The sequence below is a fragment of the Podarcis raffonei genome, chromosome 4 (assembly GCF_027172205.1).
Source record: "Podarcis raffonei isolate rPodRaf1 chromosome 4, rPodRaf1.pri, whole genome shotgun sequence".
Classification (NCBI taxonomy): domain Eukaryota; kingdom Metazoa; phylum Chordata; class Lepidosauria; order Squamata; family Lacertidae; genus Podarcis; species Podarcis raffonei.
Genome location: NC_070605.1, coordinates 19,122,390 through 19,142,865, shown reverse-complemented (window position 1 = coordinate 19,142,865; position 20,476 = coordinate 19,122,390). Strand labels below are relative to the sequence as shown.

General features: G+C 45.9%; 1 protein-coding gene across 3 annotated transcripts in view; it reads left to right on the top strand.

The window, feature by feature from the left end:
* Positions 1–501: 501 nt before the first annotated feature.
* The window catches only part of MTMR2 (myotubularin related protein 2), a 33,411-nt gene continuing 13,436 nt past the window's right edge, over positions 502–20,476 (top strand). For 2 of the 3 annotated variants that reach the window (XR_008330109.1, XM_053385654.1), the window contains exons 1-6: positions 503–797; positions 7,462–7,567; positions 14,094–14,169; positions 15,681–15,775; positions 18,055–18,165; positions 19,256–19,357. Coding sequence is in view for 2 of the 3 variants with exons in the window: in XM_053385654.1 (XP_053241629.1) it covers positions 712–797; positions 7,462–7,567; positions 14,094–14,169; positions 15,681–15,775; positions 18,055–18,165; positions 19,256–19,357 (576 nt within the window). In the remaining variant the exon portion in view is untranslated. Of the gene's footprint in view, positions 798–7,461; positions 7,568–14,093; positions 14,170–15,680; positions 15,776–18,054; positions 18,166–19,255; positions 19,358–20,476 lie in introns of all 3 variants that reach the window. The other variant, XM_053385655.1, reaches the window with a different exon arrangement.

Sequence of the window (20,476 nt, the reverse complement as noted above, 5' to 3'; positions counted from 1 at the left end):
GATTTAGAAGGGGATTGGGCCAGATCCGGCCCCCGGGCCTTAGTTTGCCTATCCATGGTCAAACAGATTCGGAAGGAAATCGTCTCAACGACAGCTGTCTTCAATTAATTTCTTTTGACCCCGGACATAGCTCAGTTGGTTGGAGCGTGGCGCTGATAACGTCAAGGTTGCAGGTGTGATCAGCTGAATATTCCTGCCTAACAAGGGGCTTGGACTTAGGGCGATCCTCAAGATCCCTTCAAATTCTTTGATTCTATGACCCCAAGTGCTCAGAAAGGTGTGTCAAAATCTTTCTACGAGTATTTTTTGATGTATTTACTTGATTTGTTGGGGGCGGGGCAGCCCACGCCGAACAGAGCTCAATTCCTTTAATTCCAAGACACACAAAAACCAGAGGCGGCCGTTTGGGACCAAAATGAAGACGACGATGGTGACAAGGCTCTCCGCCTCCTCTTTTTCCCGCCCTCCCGGGCGCAGGAGAGATGCAGATTCCCCCTCCCTCCCTTAGGGGGTGGAGGGACGGAGCATCATCCGCCCCGGCCGTGCGCACAGCACTGTGGGCTAACATGGCAGCTTCCTTCGCCACTCTCGGCTTCCCACTCCTTTGACAATCCGCTCTGCTCTTCGATTTCCCGCGGAGGGGATTCCTTTCCCGCCCCCCGGCAACACACACACACACACAACCTCTGCACACCCTTAAGGAGATCCAGCATGGAGAGGAGCTCCAGCTGCGAGAGCATCGCCTCCAAGGAGGCTCCGCCCGCCACCCGCCAGCCCAGCCCGGATTCCCTCTCCAGGTAAAACCGCCCTTCACCCTCCAGGGTGGGAAAGCCCTGGAGGAGAGAGTGAGGGCGCGGCGCGGGGGGGGGGGGGGAGTTGTTGTTTGGCGCTTTCGTATCTCTAGGGTTTGGTTTGGTTTGTTTGTTCTGCGGGGGAGGAAGCGGACCCCCATATTCCCTCCATCCCCTTTCCATAACCTGCGCTTCTAACTGGCACAGGTCAGTGCTGGAGAGAGAGGTGCGCTATTACGCACACCCTGCGCCCGTTGCACCTGGGTGGCCTGTGTAGTTAAACCCAGGGGGAGGGAAGGGCCGGGTGCGATCGGGGAACTGCACATGCTCAGAGGCACTCTTCTTGGTAAGCGCACGGGGGTTCCGGGGGGTTCCAGGGCATCCGAGGCCGAGCGCGCTCCTTGCAGCGGGATCCTTAGCGCGCTTTGCACAGGAGCCCATCAACCCGCGGAGGAAGCGCCGGTTTCGGTCCCCTGCGCTCGGGAGCGCACCCTGTTTCCCCGCCCCTCCCTCGGCGAGGCTTACATCTGAGTAAACACGCAGAGGAACGAGCGCTGAATAGAACAGGGCGGGGGCGGATTCCAAACATTTTAATGCTGCAATCCCGTGAGTTTACCTGGGAGTAAGTGCTACTGAGCACAGTGGGGCTTGTTTCCGAGTAAATGCGGAGAGGGTTGCGCCCTGTGAGGTTTTGGATACTTGGGCCATTCACCGTGCTGCGCTATTTCGTGGTGGGAAATAGAGGACAATGCTTGTAGGATTTGTGTGTGTGAGATTTTTTTTTTTATCTCTGTGTGTCTTTGCTTTATTTTTATTTCGTCCTTAATGGAAGTGTTTGTATATCTTTATTTCTTTTAATTTATTCCATCAGAGGACATTTTCTTATTTTATTTATTTTATTTCTCACTTTAGTATTGCCTCGTTTTTCCTGACCCGACTACCTTGCAAGGTTGATCACATCCTTGATTTGGAACGCTGAATTTCACCTATCATATTTTAAGGCAGGGTTGTGGGTGAACTGGCGATCCACCTTGATTGTGGCCCCATCTGCACCAGACATTTAAAGCAGAATCATACCACTTGAAGCAGTTGTGACTTCTCCCAAAGAATCGTGGGAACTGTAGTTTGTTAGAGGTGCAGAGTGTTGTTAGCAGACCCCTATTCCAACCCACCCCCCAGCTGCAATTTCTAGAGTGGCTTACCAGTCTCTCTTCCCAGGGAATTCTGGGAACTGTTTTAAAAAGACATCTGGAGAAGGGCCTCAACAAAATCTCTTCTGCTCCTTCAGGTACTTAGGTAACCTGCCAGGGATTCTCCAGGCAGAGAATCTACCACCTACTTTTTCAAAACCTAGAGATGCCAGGAATAGAAGCTTTGACCCTTTGAGTGCAAATTGGGTCATCCACCACCGAGTCATGATCCTTTCCCCATAAACCTTGGTCGCAAACATACCATACATTGTAAACACAGTGTCCCCTTTCTCCCCCAAAATCTTGGGGACTCTGGTTTGTTAAGGGTGCTGGGAAGTGTAGCTCTGTCAGGGGTAAACTACAGTTTCCATGGTAAAGAAGCTAAAGGAACCCTGGATGATTCAGTCCATTTGACTTGGGGAGGAAATGATGCCTGTTAAAGGGGCGTCATTGTGCCTTAAATTGATAATTTATTTCCTTATTTCCATGCGTACATAATTTTTATTATTTTTTTTTAGACTGATATGACAGTTGTTTCTTTTTTCCATCTTTTTGTATTTTTATTTGGATTTTCTGTCATACAATTTAATTAAAAAAGAGAAATAATACACAACAGAAAAGAAACATTAAATCATTATACAATATCAGAAAAAGAAAAAACATAAACAAAATAAAATAAACCCACCACCCTGTTTAACTTCCCTCCTCTGCTACTTGTCTTCTCTAGAATCAATTTTACCCTTATCATCGCATTCTGATTGTTTTTATTTTCTCAATATACATACATATGTCATTGATAATTTATTGTTTTGATGCATTTACATTCTTAATCTAAGCATATTAGCATGTCTTTTTTATATATAATACATAATTTTATTTTTATGCCGCCTCTCCATAGTTCAAACCATGCACAGGCAGCTTGCAACATGACAAAAGTCCATAATCGGAACAAGGCAAAAGTCACCATCAACAATAAATAAAGCATTAAAAAAAATACAACCAAACTGAACAAATTCTGCATAGCGATGTAGAAAGGCAAATAGTTGTGTACTCCTGCCTGACTCTGAGGCTGTGTACGCATTATGGTATACTCTGGCTCCCGTGTGCTCCCACCACAGGTGTTCGGAGTATACAATCCCTAGGTGTTCTATAGCTTCTTGAGAAATGCTGCTGTTTGATGAATTTCCCCTCAAACCAGCTTCTAACTTGAGGTGTGTACATCTAAGACCACAACAGCACATGCCCGGGTGGCAGTGCACACGGAGTTTCACTGGCAGCAGGGCCGGATTTAGGTTTGATGAGGCCCTAAGGGACACGGGTGGCGCTGTGGTCTAAACCACAGAGCCTAGGGCTTGCCGATCAGAAGGTCGTGATTCGAATCCCCGCGACGGGGTGAGCTCCCGTTGCTCGGTCCCTGCTCCTGCCAACCTAGCAGTTCGAAAGCACGTCAAAGTGCAAGTAGATAAATAGGTACCGCTCCGGCAGGAAGGTAAACGGCGTTTCCGTGCGCTGCTCTGGTTCGCCAGAAGCGGCTTAGTCATGCTGGCCACATGACCCGGAAGCTGTACGCCGGCTCCCTCGGCCAATAAAGCGAGATGAGCGTCGCAACCCCAGAGTCGGTCACGACTGGACCTAGTGGTCAGGAGTCCCTTTACCTTTACCTAAGCTACTGAAGGTAATTGGGCCCTTTATATGTCCAGCTGTCCTTTGTCAACAACAAATTGTCACTGTTTTTTGTATTGAATATATGCTTTGTGGCAATTTATGGACCTAATAGCCATTTGTCACTGTTGGGTGGAATGTTGAACTTCCATTATATTTTCCCCCTGTGGCTGGCAAAGCAGGTGGGGTGGGAAGAAATTCTGAGTGCACCCTGCTAGCTTGGAAAATGCTATACTCAACCTGTTTTCCCTGACTTTTTTCCCTTTTTGAATACAAAGCGGTTGCAAGCAGCTTAAATCACATCACTACATATATATGTGTGTGTAGTTTAGTCTTGAGGTTCTTCCCCCTTCATCGACTTTCAAGCTTGCCTTCCATAGCCTTAAGGTCTAGAAACATGCTATTTTTTAAAAAAAGAAAAGAAAAGAAAGGGAAAACAAAAGATTCTCGCGAAGCTGGGTTCTATAGCCAAAACCAAAGGGTTGCACTCCTAGAGGCCTTTTGGCTCATGAATGGCCTGATTCACTGGAGCCTGAGGATTGTTCCATAGGAACACTGTATTGCATTTCAATGGCTGATTGGCTTTCTGTTCTTGGAGTGGAGCAAAAAAGGACCAAACAATTCAGGCTTTGTTTACCAAGTGCCTTACACAGGCTGCAGGAATTCTGTAATTTAGCTTCCCCCACCCCACAAAATCCAGTATTAAAAAAAAAAGGTCTAATAGTGTATGACTGCTGCTTGGGATACTGTAGGCTATTGTGTGATCATCGAATGGACGCAGCCAGAAAGAAGCTCACCCGTGGTCAGAGTCTAGGGTACCTTTCTCAGTTCGGTTCTGGGAAAATATATCCTACAGATAAATTCCGCCGGGTTAACTGCGTTCATACGCTAGAGCATACACAAGGAAAGAGCATTAACAGATTTATTGTGGCACAAAGATTTTGTGGACTGATCTGAACCTGGGAGTTGTTGCTGGGTTGGGACATCCGTTTTGCAGAAGGCCCAATCCCCATCCTCTTCAGGTAGGGCTGGGAACGTGGAGAGCTGCTGCCAGCCAGTGTAGACAATATGGAACTAAATGGGCCAGTAGTCTGACTCAGTAAAGGGAAGCTTCCTATATTGTTATAGCTCAGCTGGTTACAGCATGATGCTCATAGTGACAAGGTTACTATCCCTGCAAGGGACAACGGCATATTCCTACATTGCAGGGAGTTGGTCTAGATGACTGTCAGGGTCCCCTCCAACTCTATGATTCTATTATCGTTACAGATTTTTAGGGGGGTCTCCCTAAACCAGGGGGTCAGCAAACTTTTTCAGCAGGGAGCCGGTCCATTGTCCCTCAGACCTTGTGGGGGGGCCGGACTATATTTTTTTGGGGGGGGAATGAATGAATTCCTATACCCCACAAATGACCCAGAGATGCATTTTAAATAAAAGGACACATTTTACTCATGTAAAAACACGCTGATTCTTGGGCCGGATTTAGAAGGCGATTGCTATTAGGTCCATTAGGTCCAGTCGTGGCCGACTCTGGGGTTGCGGCACTCATCTCGCTTTATTGGCCGAGAGAGCCGGTGTACAGCTTCCGGGTCATGTGGCCAGCATGACTAAGCCGCTTCTGGCGAACCAGAGAAGCTCACGGAAACGCCGTTTACCTTCCCGCCGGAGCAGTACCTATTTATCTACTTGCACTTTGATGTGCTTTCGAACTGCTAGGTTGGCAGGAGCAGGGACCGAGCAATGGGAGCTCACCCCGTCGCGGGGATTCGAACCGTGACCTTCTGATCAGCAAGCCCTAGGCGCTCTGGTTTAGACCACAGCCTACCCATGCCCGAAACCCTAGAAATTAATAATATGGTAGGATTTTGATTATTTGTGAAGAGAATATTGCAGGCCAGTTGGAAAATACAGGTTTAAGCTTCCTTTCCAAGGCAGGGCCTCACCTGAGATAGAGGCATTCTGTAAGATCTAGACTCCTTCCATGCAGATTGAAGGTGTCAGTAGGTGAATAAATAATATTTCTTAAGGCTGCCACAGTCTCTGCCGCATGTTCAATTCTCCAAAGACCACAGGGCAGTTCACAATATAAAAATACCTTCCATCGGCAGGTATCCGTGCTAAGATGTAGCTGTAAACAGTGGATTCATATTAATCCATAGCCCCTCTTCTGTCCCCTCCACACAGAGGCTAAATGTGGGCAGGGGCTCTGCAAATATTGGCCTTCTCCCACCCCACTGGTGTCATCATGCCTCTCTGGCCCTCCCTCCCATTTCGACATTCAACAGGATGTTTGAAAAGCAGCCGTTTGAGAAGACTTCCTGTGTAGACATTCCCCACACAGTCAGGAATCGCAGTTGTGTGAGATGATGATTTCGGATGTAACATATCACCATCATCATGGGTAGAAATGCTTTCTTTTGTCTGTTCGCCTCCTTCGCCACCCGTCCAGCTTCATCCGATGACCTTCGGTTCTAATATTATGAGAGAGGGAGGAAAATGCCTCCCTATCCATGTTCTCTGCAGCGTATATAATTTTGTACACCTCCCGTCTGCCGTTACTCACCTTTATTCTAAACTAAGTAACCCCAGCAGGAGGGGCTGGTGTGGAAAACTGGCTGGCACAGAGGGGAGGCGCTCCTCTGCCCCCCGACCCCAGCAGTGGCATTGCTGATTCTGAACAGAAGGATTGAATTCTACCTCTACAGCAGCCTTTCTCAAGTTGTTGGACTACAACTCCCATCATCCATAGCTAGCAGGTCATGGACGATGGGAGTTGTAGTCCAATGACATTGTTGTTGTTGTCGTTTAGTAGTGTCCGACTCTTCGTGACCCCATGGACCAGAGCACGCCAGGCACTCCTGTCTTCCACTGCCTCCCGCAGTTTGGTCAAACTCATGCTCCAGCTCTCACTTCCATACATCACTACTGGGAAAACCATAGCTTTAACTATACGGACCTTTGTTGGTAAGGTGATGTCTCTGCTTTTTAAGATGCTGTCTAGGTTTGTCATTGCTTTTCTCCCAAGAAGCAGGCGTCTTTTAATTTCGTGACTGCTGTCACCATCTGCAGTGATCATGGAGCCCAAGAAAGTAAAATCTCTCACTGCCTCCATTTCTTCTCCTTCTGTTTGCCAGGAGGTGATGGGCCCAGTGGCCGTGATCTTAGATTTTTTGATCTTGGGCTTCAGAGACATATGGGGACCCAAAGTTGAGAACAGCTGCTCTAGAGTTCCATTACCCTGCCTGCATTCAGATGTCATTATAACAAACCATGGCTTATCCTGACAGGCTCCTCCTACCCACTCACCTCCTTTGGTGTAGCTTAGAAACTTTTGTTTCAAACAAACCACAGTTAAGAGATTAATCAGTTTGTTGCGGTCATACAGCACAACAAGCTGCGGCTAATAGAAAACGGAGGCAAACCAACTCCAAACTTTGGCTTGCGAAGCTGGCTTATTTCATAGTTTACATCGCTTGGATGTAATACTAAAATGTGATTAATTTCCTCTAGACTGCACCAGAGGAGATATTCACAAGCCTGGTTGGAGGGTTGGCTCATTCCAGTTCTGATAGGCTATGGCTTATTGTGACGTCCAAATAAATCGTAATGTTTGCTCCTTAACCATACCCTCATGTTACGGCCTGATGAACTTTTTTACTTTCTCCACCTCATAATAGTTAAAAGACTAAGCACCAATTGTCCTTGGACCTCTTGATCACAGCAGACCTGTGAAGAAATTTCTCCAGAATATACAGTACTGCAACACCAAACAACTATTTTTTTTCTCCATCCTTCTCCCCCCATTCCTCCTCCTTTAGCGCTTCCACCTCTCATTCAGATCATTCGGCGCGTACAAAATCTGCTTCTGTCGTCTCGTCGGATTCCGTCTCCACTTCCACAGAAAATTTTTCTCCGGATCTAAGGGTAAGCCAATTTGCATGTGCAGCAACAGAGCCATGTGATCATTCATTTTTCCTTTTATTGAATTTGTAGTACGGTAATGTTTTGTCAAACTTTAGACAAGAGGGCCGTGAGTTTTGGGGCTCCTCCTTGAAGAAAAACTTTCTATATGTAGAAAACTAGTAGTACAAAGAGGAGGCTACAATTAGATTAATTACCGGATTTTTCGCCCTATAGGACGCACTTTTTCCCCTCCAAAAATGAAGGGGAAATGTGTGTGCGTCCTATGGGGCGAATGGAGGCTTTCGCTGAAGCCTGGAGAGCGAGAGGCATCGGTGCGCACTGACCCCTCTCGCTCTCCAGGCTTCAGGAAGCTATCCGCAAGCCTTGGGAGCCTGGTGAGAGTGCCCGCCAGGCTCCCAAGGCTTGCGGGCAGCAGCCTGCAGCCCGAAGCACGGGGTGCGCTGTGGAGCACGCCCCGTGCTTCGGTCAGATGTCCTCAAGCCTTGCGCGCCCGGCGGGAGGTCCCGCCGGGCCCACAAGGTTTGCGGGCAGCAGCCTTTTCTGGGGGCTTGGGTTGGGGGAAGCTCGGGCTTCCCCCGCCCCCAGCCCCGCAAGCTTCCAGAGTGATGCCGAAGTTCTGCCCGTTCTGGGGCTGGGGTCGGGAGAAGCTCGGGCTGGGGGGGGGGGAAATAAAAATGTTTTCCTTTATTTCCCCCCCCCCCAAATCTAGGTGCGTCCTATGGGCCGGTGCGTATCTCCTGATGTATGTTGATTAATACATGAGACGGCATGTTGCCATATTCCCAAAAGTGAAAATTCAGAGTAAAGTTGTTGAGGAGTTTTTTGTCTCACTTGTTGAGAACACCTCTCCTCCCCCCCCCCAAAAAAAAACTGCTTTGGGGCTTTTCTGGGATTCTAAAACAATGCTTTTTAAAAAAACACCCTACTTGCCATACGTCTAGGTTTTCCCGGACAATTTGGCGATTCAGCAAAAATCCGCCCAGACGCCATTTTCAAGCTTGTTTCCTGGCTGTGTCTGGGAAAATCCAGACGTATGACAGCCCTATATATTTCCCCACAGAAATTCTGAATGCCATAATCTGGAAGTGGGAGAGGAGAAGCAACTGGATTTGCTGCATATGTAGAATGGCTATTCATCTAGTATTGCCATCTCAAGATATATCTGAGAGAGACGCCTGCTTAAAATCTTGGAGGGCTGCTGCCAGTCAGTGTAGACAGTATTGAGCTAGGCAGATCAATGATCTGACTCCGCATAATGCAGATTCCTATGTTCCTGTGTGCTTCCTCAAAATGCGCTCAGGAGATTGATCTGCATTCTAGAGTAGGGGCTGGCAGGCTTCAATCCTCTTTGAAAGGCCATTCAGGTTCATAGCTGTCAACTTACAGATTTAAAAATAAGGGGCCAGCAGCCTCAAAAATAAAGGATCAGCAGCCAAAATAAGGGATTTTCCGAGCACAGGTATGTTCAACTTCTGAGCCCCTCCGAGCCAAAGGCAGAAAGCCCAGCCAGCAGCCAAACGAAGCCTCAAGGAAAACCACCATCACCTCTCCGCTGGGAAACGCTGAGCGAAGGCGAGTCCCCAGGCAACGCAGCCAATTTGATCAGCACAAGGCATGCAAGCTCCACCCCCCAGTCATTCTTAGACTTTTAGCAACACAAAAAGTGGCAGGAGCACAACGGTTAATTGGTGCCAGAAGTGGAGGAAGCCTCTTGGGCACCTGGGTTCGCATGCCCAGGGATGGGGCGAACCGCCCATAGGGGCAGGGCATGGTGCCCATAGGGATGGGGCATGCTGCAGGGCCTCAGCCGCCCTACAGCTGGCGGGGGGGGAGTTAGCGGGCGGACAGCGCTGATCCTGTGGGCGCTGAGACACGTGGCTTGTGTGTGCTGCAGGCCCTGTGGTGAGGGCCGCCCGCTACTTTTTGTCAACTCCCCCGTCAGGATGGCACCTGGGGTAGGCCGCACCCCCCCACACACTTTTCCTACGCCCCTGATTGGTGCCCGTTGTTAACTTTTTAATACGTTTATGTGTTTTTGTTAAAAACCACTTTGATCGCCTCTTTTTTATGAAACAGCGGTCTATTTTATACACACACACACACACACACATATATATACATATATATATATATATATATATATATATATATATATATATATACACGCATATATTGCACAGCTTATAAATCAATGGAGCAGGCATGCCGTACCCCACATCAAGTACCCCCTGCAGTAGGGGGTGGTGGAAAATAGGTGTGCTCCCTCACAGAGGGGTGGCTCTTTGTCTCTCTCCTCTGTTCAGAATGGAAGGGGAGAGGCAATTCTCGGCTTCCTTGGCAAACTATAGTTCCCACAACTCTTAGGGTGAGATTATACTGCTCATTTCCAATCGGTTCATGTCCTTTATTTTCTCCACTGAAATCCAGTAACTTTTCATGCTGCAAGTGGTCTTTTTTTGTCTTGCTTTTGTTGCGCTATAGCCCCCTCCAGACAGTAATAATGTCATTGCGGAACAACTAGTAAAGCAGAACAAATCCATCACTAACACACTATTATTGTGCCAAAGGCATGTTGCAGAATACACCTGCAAAAACCTAGAAAACTAACAAAAAAACTCACCTAGAGGGGCTCATTATTTTCACTGCATGCCTCCCTTCTTGAAAGGGCATTCCATGGTTGTGGTGCCACAGCTAACAAGGCCCTGTCGTTCGTGTTTTTTGTCTGACCTCAGTTTCTGAAGGCCGAGGAATGGGTGGGGGGTGGAGTTTTACAATACTGGCTTGGGTGCATGAGGAGACACGTGTGTGCTGCGTCATATTTCCAAACATGGAAATGCCCTTCAGGAACCGCAGGAACCTGTGTTGGCAATGCAGGAGCTTCTCTTTTCTGCATTGTCTGAAATGACCCTGACAGGAAGGAAGGTCGTGCAGCAATTTCTTTTTAACTCATCTTTTTTTCTTGGACCTTGGCGAGCCTAGCTCATCCACTGACTCTGCCTTCTTTCTGTGTACTTTCTTTTCCAAAGAAAGCTCAGCATTACCGTTTCTCGTCTGTCAACCCCCACCCCAATTGTCTCCTGACAGGGAGGAATTCTGCTTATTTGAGCAGGATTCGCTTTTAATACCAAGTGTCCTTTCCCCCTGCCCTCTATTTATAGCTCTCTCGTCATAGACCTGTCAAGGCCCAGGTTACAATATATTGATTTAGTGCAAATGAGATCAGGGAGAGCCAGACTCGGTCAATCTTCTGTCTCTGAGGCAAGGGGGAAAGGAAGTGCCTCCGAAGCATGTTCATGTTTCAAGAGACAGCCAAAGGAGAAGGTGATCTTAATAATGTTCAAGGTCCTCTAGATGTTTGCATAGGCACTAAATGTGCCGTGCGGAAGCTGCCCTGAAACTATTTATGATTGTCATTCGCGAGGAGCTGAGCGCTTAAGGGAGTTCGCCCATGGCCTTGGGGTGCCCTCTTGGGACATGATCCGTTATTTCCTCTGAGGCGTCCGCCTGCCTTCCTACCACGAACCCTCCTGCAGACTTTTTTCCTTTTCTTTTTTTGCAATGTACAACGGGGTAAGGGATTTTCTTCTTCTCTCTTATGAGTCAAAAAGGGAAGCAGTCCGAGTTGTGCTTTAGCTTAGATAGCCCTGCCGAGCATCTGAACAAAAGTAGATGGTTAATTATTACTATTATTATTGCCAAATATGTGTGGGTTTTGTGTGCCTTTTTGATCAAGAAAGGTTCTCGTTCTTTTTGTCAAGGAGGTTTGTGGCTGTGACGTTAACATATATGAGAGAGTGCTGGAGGGGAAATAGTTAAACAGGTTGCCCAGTCAGGACCCGGGGGGGGGGGTGTGTGGAGTCAGTGGGACTATAAAACCAGTTCTGGGAGGAGTTCGTTGGGAGTTGTTGGTGGGTAATTGGTTGGTTTTAGTGGGTTGGCTGGTTGGGAAAGGCAGTTGGTAATAGAGAGACAGTTAGGGCCGTGGGTTCTTGAGTGTGGGGAGGTAGAAGAGATAGAGAGAGGAAAACAAGACTAAGAAAGTAAAAGAGCAACCACGTTTGGAATGCCGTAGAAGTTTGTTTGTGTCTGAATTAAAATACACTCTTCTTTATTAATCGAGCAGCTTACTGAGACTGAAGTGATTTTACCAGGGAGGACCTGGTTGGTGGCAGCGGATTAGTGGTGTACGGGTCAATAGTCCGTGAGACGACCGGGGGCTCCGTACGAACGCCACAGTAGCTTGCTGTTGGAGTGCGCATTTTGCATGCAACAATTGAATCCCAGGCATCTCCAAACAGGTTGGGGTTCTTAGGCTCCTCTTCTAAAACCCCGGGGAGCTACTGCTAGTTAGTTCTGACAATTCTGGGACCAGTGACTAGGTGCAAGGCAGCCTCTGATGGAAGCCCGGTTTTCAACTTCGAATTTTTAAAAGAGGTGCTACCGCTGCCTCATATTTGCGGTTCCAGGTTTGTGTCAAAATTCCCGCATGAAATTCATCCCTGGGTGATGAAGCCAATGCTCCCATCATTTGACACAATGGCAAATACACTTTACTTTCCTCCCACTCCACTTCCTTTTTTAGTGGTTGGGGGGCAGTTCTGATGAATTGATGCTATTGCACCAGTTTTCCGTTGGCGCTTCCCTTCTGCTTTGTTTAACTAACAGCTAAAAACAGGGATTTTCGGTACCACTTATTGGCATGCTGTAGTTAATTTAACAGTGGCGTGAGAGGTGGGTGCAGTCTGAACAATTTTGGGGATGTTTTCGGAGGAAGAAAATGTATGAGGATAATGTTAGAATGAATGGGAAATATACTTTCCGGGGGGAAAGTCAGCTGTCTGAGGGAAGAACTAGATAGCATGAGCTTTTCTGTCCTCCTGGGCTAGACGTTGCCACTATGTTCCTGGATCTGATTTAGGAGAAAATGCTTCAGGGCAGAGGCTGCTCAAAGGCAGCCAGAATTGCCATTGACATCAAGTAAGAAATGCTGTGTCCGCCCTGTTAGGCTCTTGCACTATTTATTTATTTTTCAGTCCATGTTGCAGCACTTTGCAGAAAAAAGCAGCAACAACATAAGACTCTATGAATGACAACTTTCTGTATTTCAAAGCAGGGTGCCAACTTAATTCTTTATGTCCGGTTTGTAAGCAAAATGGGATGCTGTGAGATGATCTGCAGAATCGGATTGGCTGGCAAGCCTATGGCCTGCCGCTTGATTGGCTGCCTAGTCTACGGCATGCCTCCAGATTTCTTCCATGTGCATCATCATCAAACGACCCATCTGCATATGGTGTTTCCTCATGATTTTATTTCCCTCCTTCTCCCCCCGCTCTTCTAAAAAGCCAAAAGATTAAGACACGAGGCTTTTCCATGGGATTAGTGGTTTTGCTGGCTGCTTCGATCATTCTGACTTGAGTTATTCTCCCCCACCCCACCCCACCCCACATCTGTTTATTTAATCCCCAGAAAAAAGCCCCTTCGCAGCCATAATAAAGCAAGGCAGTTCGCTTTTTGTTCTGTTGTTGGGGGGGGGGGATTTGCAGCAGATCTATTGTGTAGAAAGTTGTGAGAATCCTGTAGTGGTGCAGTGTGACAATTTTGTGCAGGTCCAAATATGCAGCAGTTTACACGTAAGTAAAAGAAAAGTGCAAAAGGAGTAACTCCAGCAATTGGTGCAAGATGTCCTTGTTGTCAGTATCTTGTTTTTAAAACACACACACACACACACACACACATACACACACACACTTTAACCCAGGGCATTGTCAATGCTGGCTGGGCAATCTGGAACTACATTTGGAGGGTAGTAGGCACCCCATCTTTGCCCTTATGGAGACAGGTTTCTCACAAATTGCAATCTACATGTACAATTTTGCTGCGCAGGTCCTACAGAGATTCAACTTTCAGACAGGAATTGTGTGACAACTGGAGCGAAGCAGCTACCTTGTGTGACTGATTTTGGGCAGGTTGAAAGAATGGCGGCAGACTGTCCATTATTTCATTTATTGTGCATCCAATTATCAGTGGATAATTATATTTTTTTTCACGAATGGAAAGAGTAAAATTTCAGATGGTCGGTTTATGAACAAGCCTGGTCTTTGGAACTGTGGGACTTAGTCATTCCTTCCCCCTGGGAAGAACTAACGAATTGCACAAACAAAGGAGCACCCAGAAGTCCGATAACTTATATGATTCAGCTTGGCTTAGTTTTATTTCATATGCTGCTCAAAAAAGAACATTAATGTGGAGCTCCCAATTCATGTGGAGACTTTTACAGGGTGAGTCCTTTAAAAGAGGCCCCGTGGATACAGATTATACATGTTCCATGGGGCCTCTTTTAAAAGACTCATATTGTAGAAATATACGTTTGTGTGATGGGCAATATTGTTTGTATTGTTTTATTATGAAAATCAGTGCTGTACTTCTGTACAGGGGGCTTGTTCATCTTGCCATTACCCGGAAAACAATAAAATAACCTTTTTTTAAAAAAAGTATTTAACATTGATGTAGCTGATTTTCATCTTAGGTTCTCAGGGAATCTAATAAATTGGCCGAAATGGAGGAACCCCCGTTGCTCCCAGGAGAAACCATTAAAGACATGGGTATGTGCAGATATTTCTCTTTGACGTTTTTCCCCAGGGTAGATAGCACTGGGTTACACATACATAGGTATGACAAGCAGACACAGTGGTTTAATATCAGATACTCCTTTATTTTTCAGTATACTGTATGTTAAATCAAGATTGAGCTCCTATCATTTGTACTTCAACTGACCTCTGTACCCCAACCTTAATTGTACTCCATTTATTTGTTGCTTTTGTTGAAAAATCAATTTTAAAAACCCATTTATTTATTCAAAAGGAATAGAAGAAATGGGATGGTACCACTTTTTTCCCTTTTAAAACAGAGAGAAAGGAAAACGTGAAGCCATTTCTCAGAACAAAGCACACTGTTTCTTTTATTAGGATTGAACACAAAGCTCTTCCCCTTTACATAAATAGTTATGTAAAACCCTCGTGTTTCTATGACTATGGATGGGTTAGTTAGTTGTTAAAGAACTTCAGAGGGGTTTTTTGGTTTTTTGCTGGGGGGAAGGGACAAGCGCAAAGCACGTTTGGCCAAGGTGTTCAAGGAAAGCCAGAAAGGGCCAGCATCTTCATTATCTATCCATAAAACCGTATTCTTAGGCTGGATAGATGTAAACAGTGTTATATGATGCTACTCCCATATGCCTGAGTGTGGGTATGAGGTGTGAAATTCCCTTTCTTTAGTCATCGTTTACATTACCGCACCCACTTCTCTTGGTGAAACTGAAGGAGAGCCACTGAGAAGAAGTTTTTAAAGTTTTTTTTCAGTGGCAAGGAAAAGCACAAGTTGAGCTGATTTCACCTTAGAGCAGGAAACCCTTTGGCCCTCCAGGTGTTGCTGGACTACAAATCCCATCAGGCCCAGCAAACAAGACCAATGGCCAGGAATTGTGGGACTTAAAGTTGTTGTTGTTGTTGTTGTTGTTATTATTATTCCATTTATTAAATTTGTATACCACCTTCCATCCGAAGATCTCAAGGCGGCTTATGGCATTAAACTACAAGATAAAAATACAAAATACATAATGAAAACAAGAGCAAAACAATAACCTTCCCACCCACACCCACAACATATTTAAAAGGATAGCAGTGGTTCTCAAACTTTATTCTCTGGGCCACATTTTCGGAATAAAAATTTGCTTGTGCCACACTGAAATTTATATATATATATATATAAGAAATAGCTCTGGAAAGCAAAAAGAAGCAACTCCTAGCCGTGTTTGATTTTGAAAATATATATCTCCATATTCTGCAAATTTTAAAAAAGTAAATGATACTATACTATACTGCGCTGAAATGTTTAAATGCTTATTTGATTGCCCTTGAATCTTCCCTCAACACTTAACCATCCTCTCCTGCCTTTGAGAACCCCTGGGACAGAGGCTGTTCGTTCAGCTCCATCTCTTGAAAGTTTCCTCCTCACCTGCTTTGAGAGACATTGAAAGGTGTTCCAAGCCTCGTTGCAGCACCTCCATGTGGAAATACATATAATATGTATATAAAACATATTTCTTTCTTTCTCCTAGCAAAAGATGTTACTCACATCTGCCCATTCACCGGTGCCATTAGAGGAACTCTGACAGTTACAAATTACAGGCTGTATTTTAAAAGCATGGAAAGGGTAAGGCTCAAATTGAGCAACTTTTCACTGTTTTTTCCGGGGGGGGGGGCAGGTACCTTATTTATTTCAAGTGCAAGCTGGGAAGGGGCGGAGCTCAGTGGTAGAGAGTGCATGCTTTGAAAGAATTGGGTAGCCGGTGTGGGGGAACGACCTCTATGTCCCACTTTACAGAGGATGGTCCTTTTTTGGAAGCATCCTGTTCTTTGGGCTGCTGTCTCATCCAAGTCTAGTTTAAAGAGAAAGAACCCTAAGAAGCCAGCGCCCTGGCCATAGTCTTCCCCAATATGGTGAGGAGTCTGGTTGGTTGGTTGGTTGGTTGGTTGGTGTCTATTTGTCTTGGGAGAAAACTGAGGAGTGTGCCTTTGGGGTGAAGTCCAACTACAGTGGTACCTTTGGTTGCGAACAGGATCCGCTCTGGAGCCCTGTTCGCAACCTGAAAGGAACACAACCCGCGTCTGCACACGCGCGGGTCGTGATTTGCCGTTTCTGCGCATGCGCGTGACTAAACCCGGAAGTAACCATTTCCAGTACTTCCGGCTCGCCGTGGGGTGCAACCTGAAAAAACATATCATGAAGCAAACGTAACAAGAGGTATGACTATAGTCATTGAGCAGTATCCAACTAAATATATCCCCCAGTGCAGGGATGTCCAACCAGTAGATCTCGATCTACCGGTAGATCCCCTGGTAGATCCTTATCATGTACAAAAGTTACAGGGGGAAAGCTGAAAAACTCTTCCCCCAATCCTCCCCCAAAATAGCTCAACAACTCTGGGCAATCCACCCACCCCACCCACACTCCTCCAGTGACAATGAGTAGATCTACTGGGAGTAGATCGCAGTCTGTTGGGCGTTGGACATGCCTGCCTAGTGAAAGGGTTTCCACTTGCTCCATGGAACTTCTCCCCGATTCTCCCCATGCATGGCCTGAAAGGTTAGGGGGTACACCTCCCCCCCCTCAAAAATAGACTGAGAGTAGGGTTGGACAATGTATCATCCAAAACCGGTTCAAAGTCCATATTATGATATTGGTTTCATAGTTTTTGATCTGCCAATATATCACAAATCATTATGTGTGTTAGGGCTGCCCAAAACTGGTTTCAAGTCCATATCGTGATATCTGTTTCATAATTTTTGAACTGGCAATATATTGTAGATCATGATGTGTGTGTGCGCGCATGCTATGCAAAAATCACAATGCGGGGGGTGGGGATGTGAAGCCAGCCGATGTCCCTACATAGCCCCATCCTTATTTCAAGCATCATGATAGAGCAGTGCATCTCGATATTTCGCTGGTGATATATCACGAAGCTGAAAACCAGATATCGCCCAGCCCTGCTGTTCGCTGCTACATACTTCCATCCTTATTTCAGACGTTGTGACATATCAGTATGTTGCAATGTTTAGCTGGTGATTTATTGCCGTGTTGAAAACCACATGCCACTTAGCTGTAATGGAGATCTCCATGAGGAACATAAGGAGAGGTCTCTTTGCAAAGTCCCTTTGCAAAGCCCAAAGCCCTTGCTCTAGCAGATCTATTCAGTTGGGTACCACACGCAATTTCCAAATTTGCCTCTATCTTTATGAATTAGCATATGCATTTCTAGGCAAATCAGGGTCTTTTTCTGAGTATGCATTTGCTTTTCTTTCTTTCTTTGGGAATTTGTAAGTGGCTGCCGAGCCTAGAATATACTGCCAGTCATAGCAGACAATACTGGCTTAGGTGGACCAGTTTCTGACTTGGTACGAGTTAGCTTTACACGCTCGTGAGTTTATTGGTCCTGTGGAATTGTCTCAAGGCACTGATGCCACCACTGTGCTGTAACCAAGTAGTCTGGTCTGTGCCTGGATGGGCAACCACCTGGGAATCCCATGTTCTATGGGGAAAGAAAAGTGGAATGTGACTGTAAGAAGATCAGTGAATGTATCAATGCATCTCCAGCTTCGTCATCAAGACGTTCAGCTTTTGGGTGCTCCAAGCTCTGTCTAACAGTAATACAGTCGTCCCTTGGTTTTTGAAAAGCTGAATTCTCAAAAGTTTTGGCTCCTGAACACACAAACCCGGAAGTGACTGTTCTGGTTTGCAAACTATTTTTGGAAGCCAAGCATCTGATAGGGCTTCCGCAGCTTCTGATTGGCTGCAGGAGCTTCCTGCAGCCAATCAGAAGCTGTGCATTGGTTTCCGAACGTTTTGGAAGTCGAACGGACTTCCACAGTACGACTGTACTTTGTTTTAGGAGGTTTTAGACTTTTCATTAACACACTACATTTCCTCCCCAGGACCCTCCGTTCGTTCTTGACGCTCCTCTGGGAGTGATCAACAGAGTGGAGAAAATTGGAGGCGCTTCTAGCCGCGGCGAAAATTCATATGGCCTTGAGATTGTGTGTAAGGTAAAGCAGATCCATCTATGGTTGGTGAATTATGGGTAGGTTCTTGCCCCACAGCAGTGGTCTGTTATGTTCCTAAAAATCACATGTTTTTAAATTCCTCTTCACTGACTTTAAATAGAGCAGCCCTGCAGAAAGCTGCCATGTAGGACTTGAAGCTGAGTTGGCTAAACCAAGAAGAAAATACTGTATTTTTCCGTGTATAAGACTATATTTTCCCCCAATTTTTTTAAGTTTAAAACTGGGAGTCGTCTTATACAGTGGACCCTCTGGATACAAATGTAATTCGTTCCAGGTTTCCATATGTACCCCAAAAAATCCGCAAGGAGAGGTGCTGCTTCTGCGCACGGCGCAATAGAGCACTTCTGCTAATGCGCACGTGGCAAAACCTGGAAGAATACACTTCCAGGGTTGCCGTATTTGCAACCCAAAAGTTATGTTACCCAAGGGTAATGTAATCCGAGGGTCCACTGTACACAGAATGCTGCAATTATTTATTTCTTAATTTGGGGCTCAAAAAATAGGGGTCCTCTTATACATGGGGGCTTTTCCCCCAGTGCTCTATATTGAAACCTCCATACACACTGCCCAGGCTTGTACCCCTGGGAGGTCACTTTGGTGCTGCTAACACATCAGTTTGCCTTCACCCCTGGAGGCATACTCCATTGTCTCTTGATACAGATAGAGGCCAACAACAATAGTACTGAGGTTTCAGAAGATGCACAGAAACATAGCAAAACCAATCCCAAGCCTTTTAGACCTTCAGTCCATCGTGGGAACGACTCATCTGTTTCTGTCGTTGGCATCTGTTCCTATTTGAACTGAAATATGAGGTCTTTGGGATTCCAAAGAAGGCTCTACCCTGCACCGTAAAGTCAGGTGTAAGATGTGTGATCCTTGCAGTCATGTAGGTGCTCTTCTTGCTGTGTCCTAACTCTCCCCTTCAAGATATTGCAGTTCTACTTGGGGGTAAGAAAGAGCCCCCACCAGCGTAGCTAGTGGTCAGGAACGATGGGATTTGTAGTCCAATGACATTTGGAGGGCACCCGATTGCAGAAGGCTGGTCTGCTGAGTTTGGCCTAACGTTTTTCAGGATGTCCGGAATCTCCGGTTTGCTCATCGCCCCGAGGGCCGCACAAGAAGGTCCATATTTGAGAACTTGACAAAATACGCGTTTCCCGTGTCAAATCATTTGGTAAGTGCTTTTCTGTTGCTCTTGTGGTGCACATGGTAAAACCGACATGAATTTAACCATTCTTAAGAGATAAATTACTTTGGGTCATAGGGGATGACAATCTTTCATCAGCAATATATATATAATTTTCTGCTTTACAATTTCAAATAAACATTTTACAAACTTTAAAATATCCAGCAACTTCCCTTCTTCTCTTTCCATGGTTCATTTTGCATATCTTGCATCCCTGCATATTTTACAATAAACATTCCAATTGGTTTTCTACTACTACATCCATGAAGAATTATTTACTCAGTTGAATTTATCTTAAGGCTGCCAGCGTTTTCAGCTGGACACCATTTTTTCCCACATACTCATTAAACGTTTTTCAGTCTTTAAACATATGATGTTCTTGCTCTCTTAGTCTATATGTTAAATCTGGTACACTTTAAAATAATTCCCAGTGGATCTGGCTTAATCTTGAGCTTGGGAGATCTGGGAACTTTTATTCCCCGAGCTTCCCAGTGGCAATTTGGAGCATTTTGGGGGAAATCTATTGGTGCTTGCAGCCTTAGACTCGGGCAAAAACCCTCCAGGTCATCGCTGGTTTAGCTTACTCCATAACTGCACACTGTAATCCAAATTGAGGCAGTTGAGATCTTGACACCCTCGCCATTCCTGAGGTGAAAAATACTGGTACCACCACTGATTGTAACCTCCTCATAGCGCACCACAAAACATGAGCATCCCCATGGCTGTTTTTGGTATTAAAAAGCCAGGATACTCGTAAGGTGAATTAATTTTGAATTTCAAATTGTTGTAACCTGCCCTGAGACTTGCTGGTGAAGGGCAGGTCATAACTTTAATGATAATTAAAGTTTGTAGGACTCGAACCAATGGCTTCAAGTTAAAAGAAAGGAGATTCTGACTCAACATTAGGAAGAACTTTCTGGCAGTAAGAACTGTTTGACAGTGGAACGGTCTCCATTGGGAGGTTGTGGATTCTCCTTCCTTAGAGGTTTTTAAGCAGAGGTTGGATGGCCATCTGTCATGGATGCTTCAGCTGAGATTCCTGCATCGAAGGGGGTTGGATTAGATGACTCTCTGGGTCCCTCCCAACTCTACAACTCTGTAATTCTA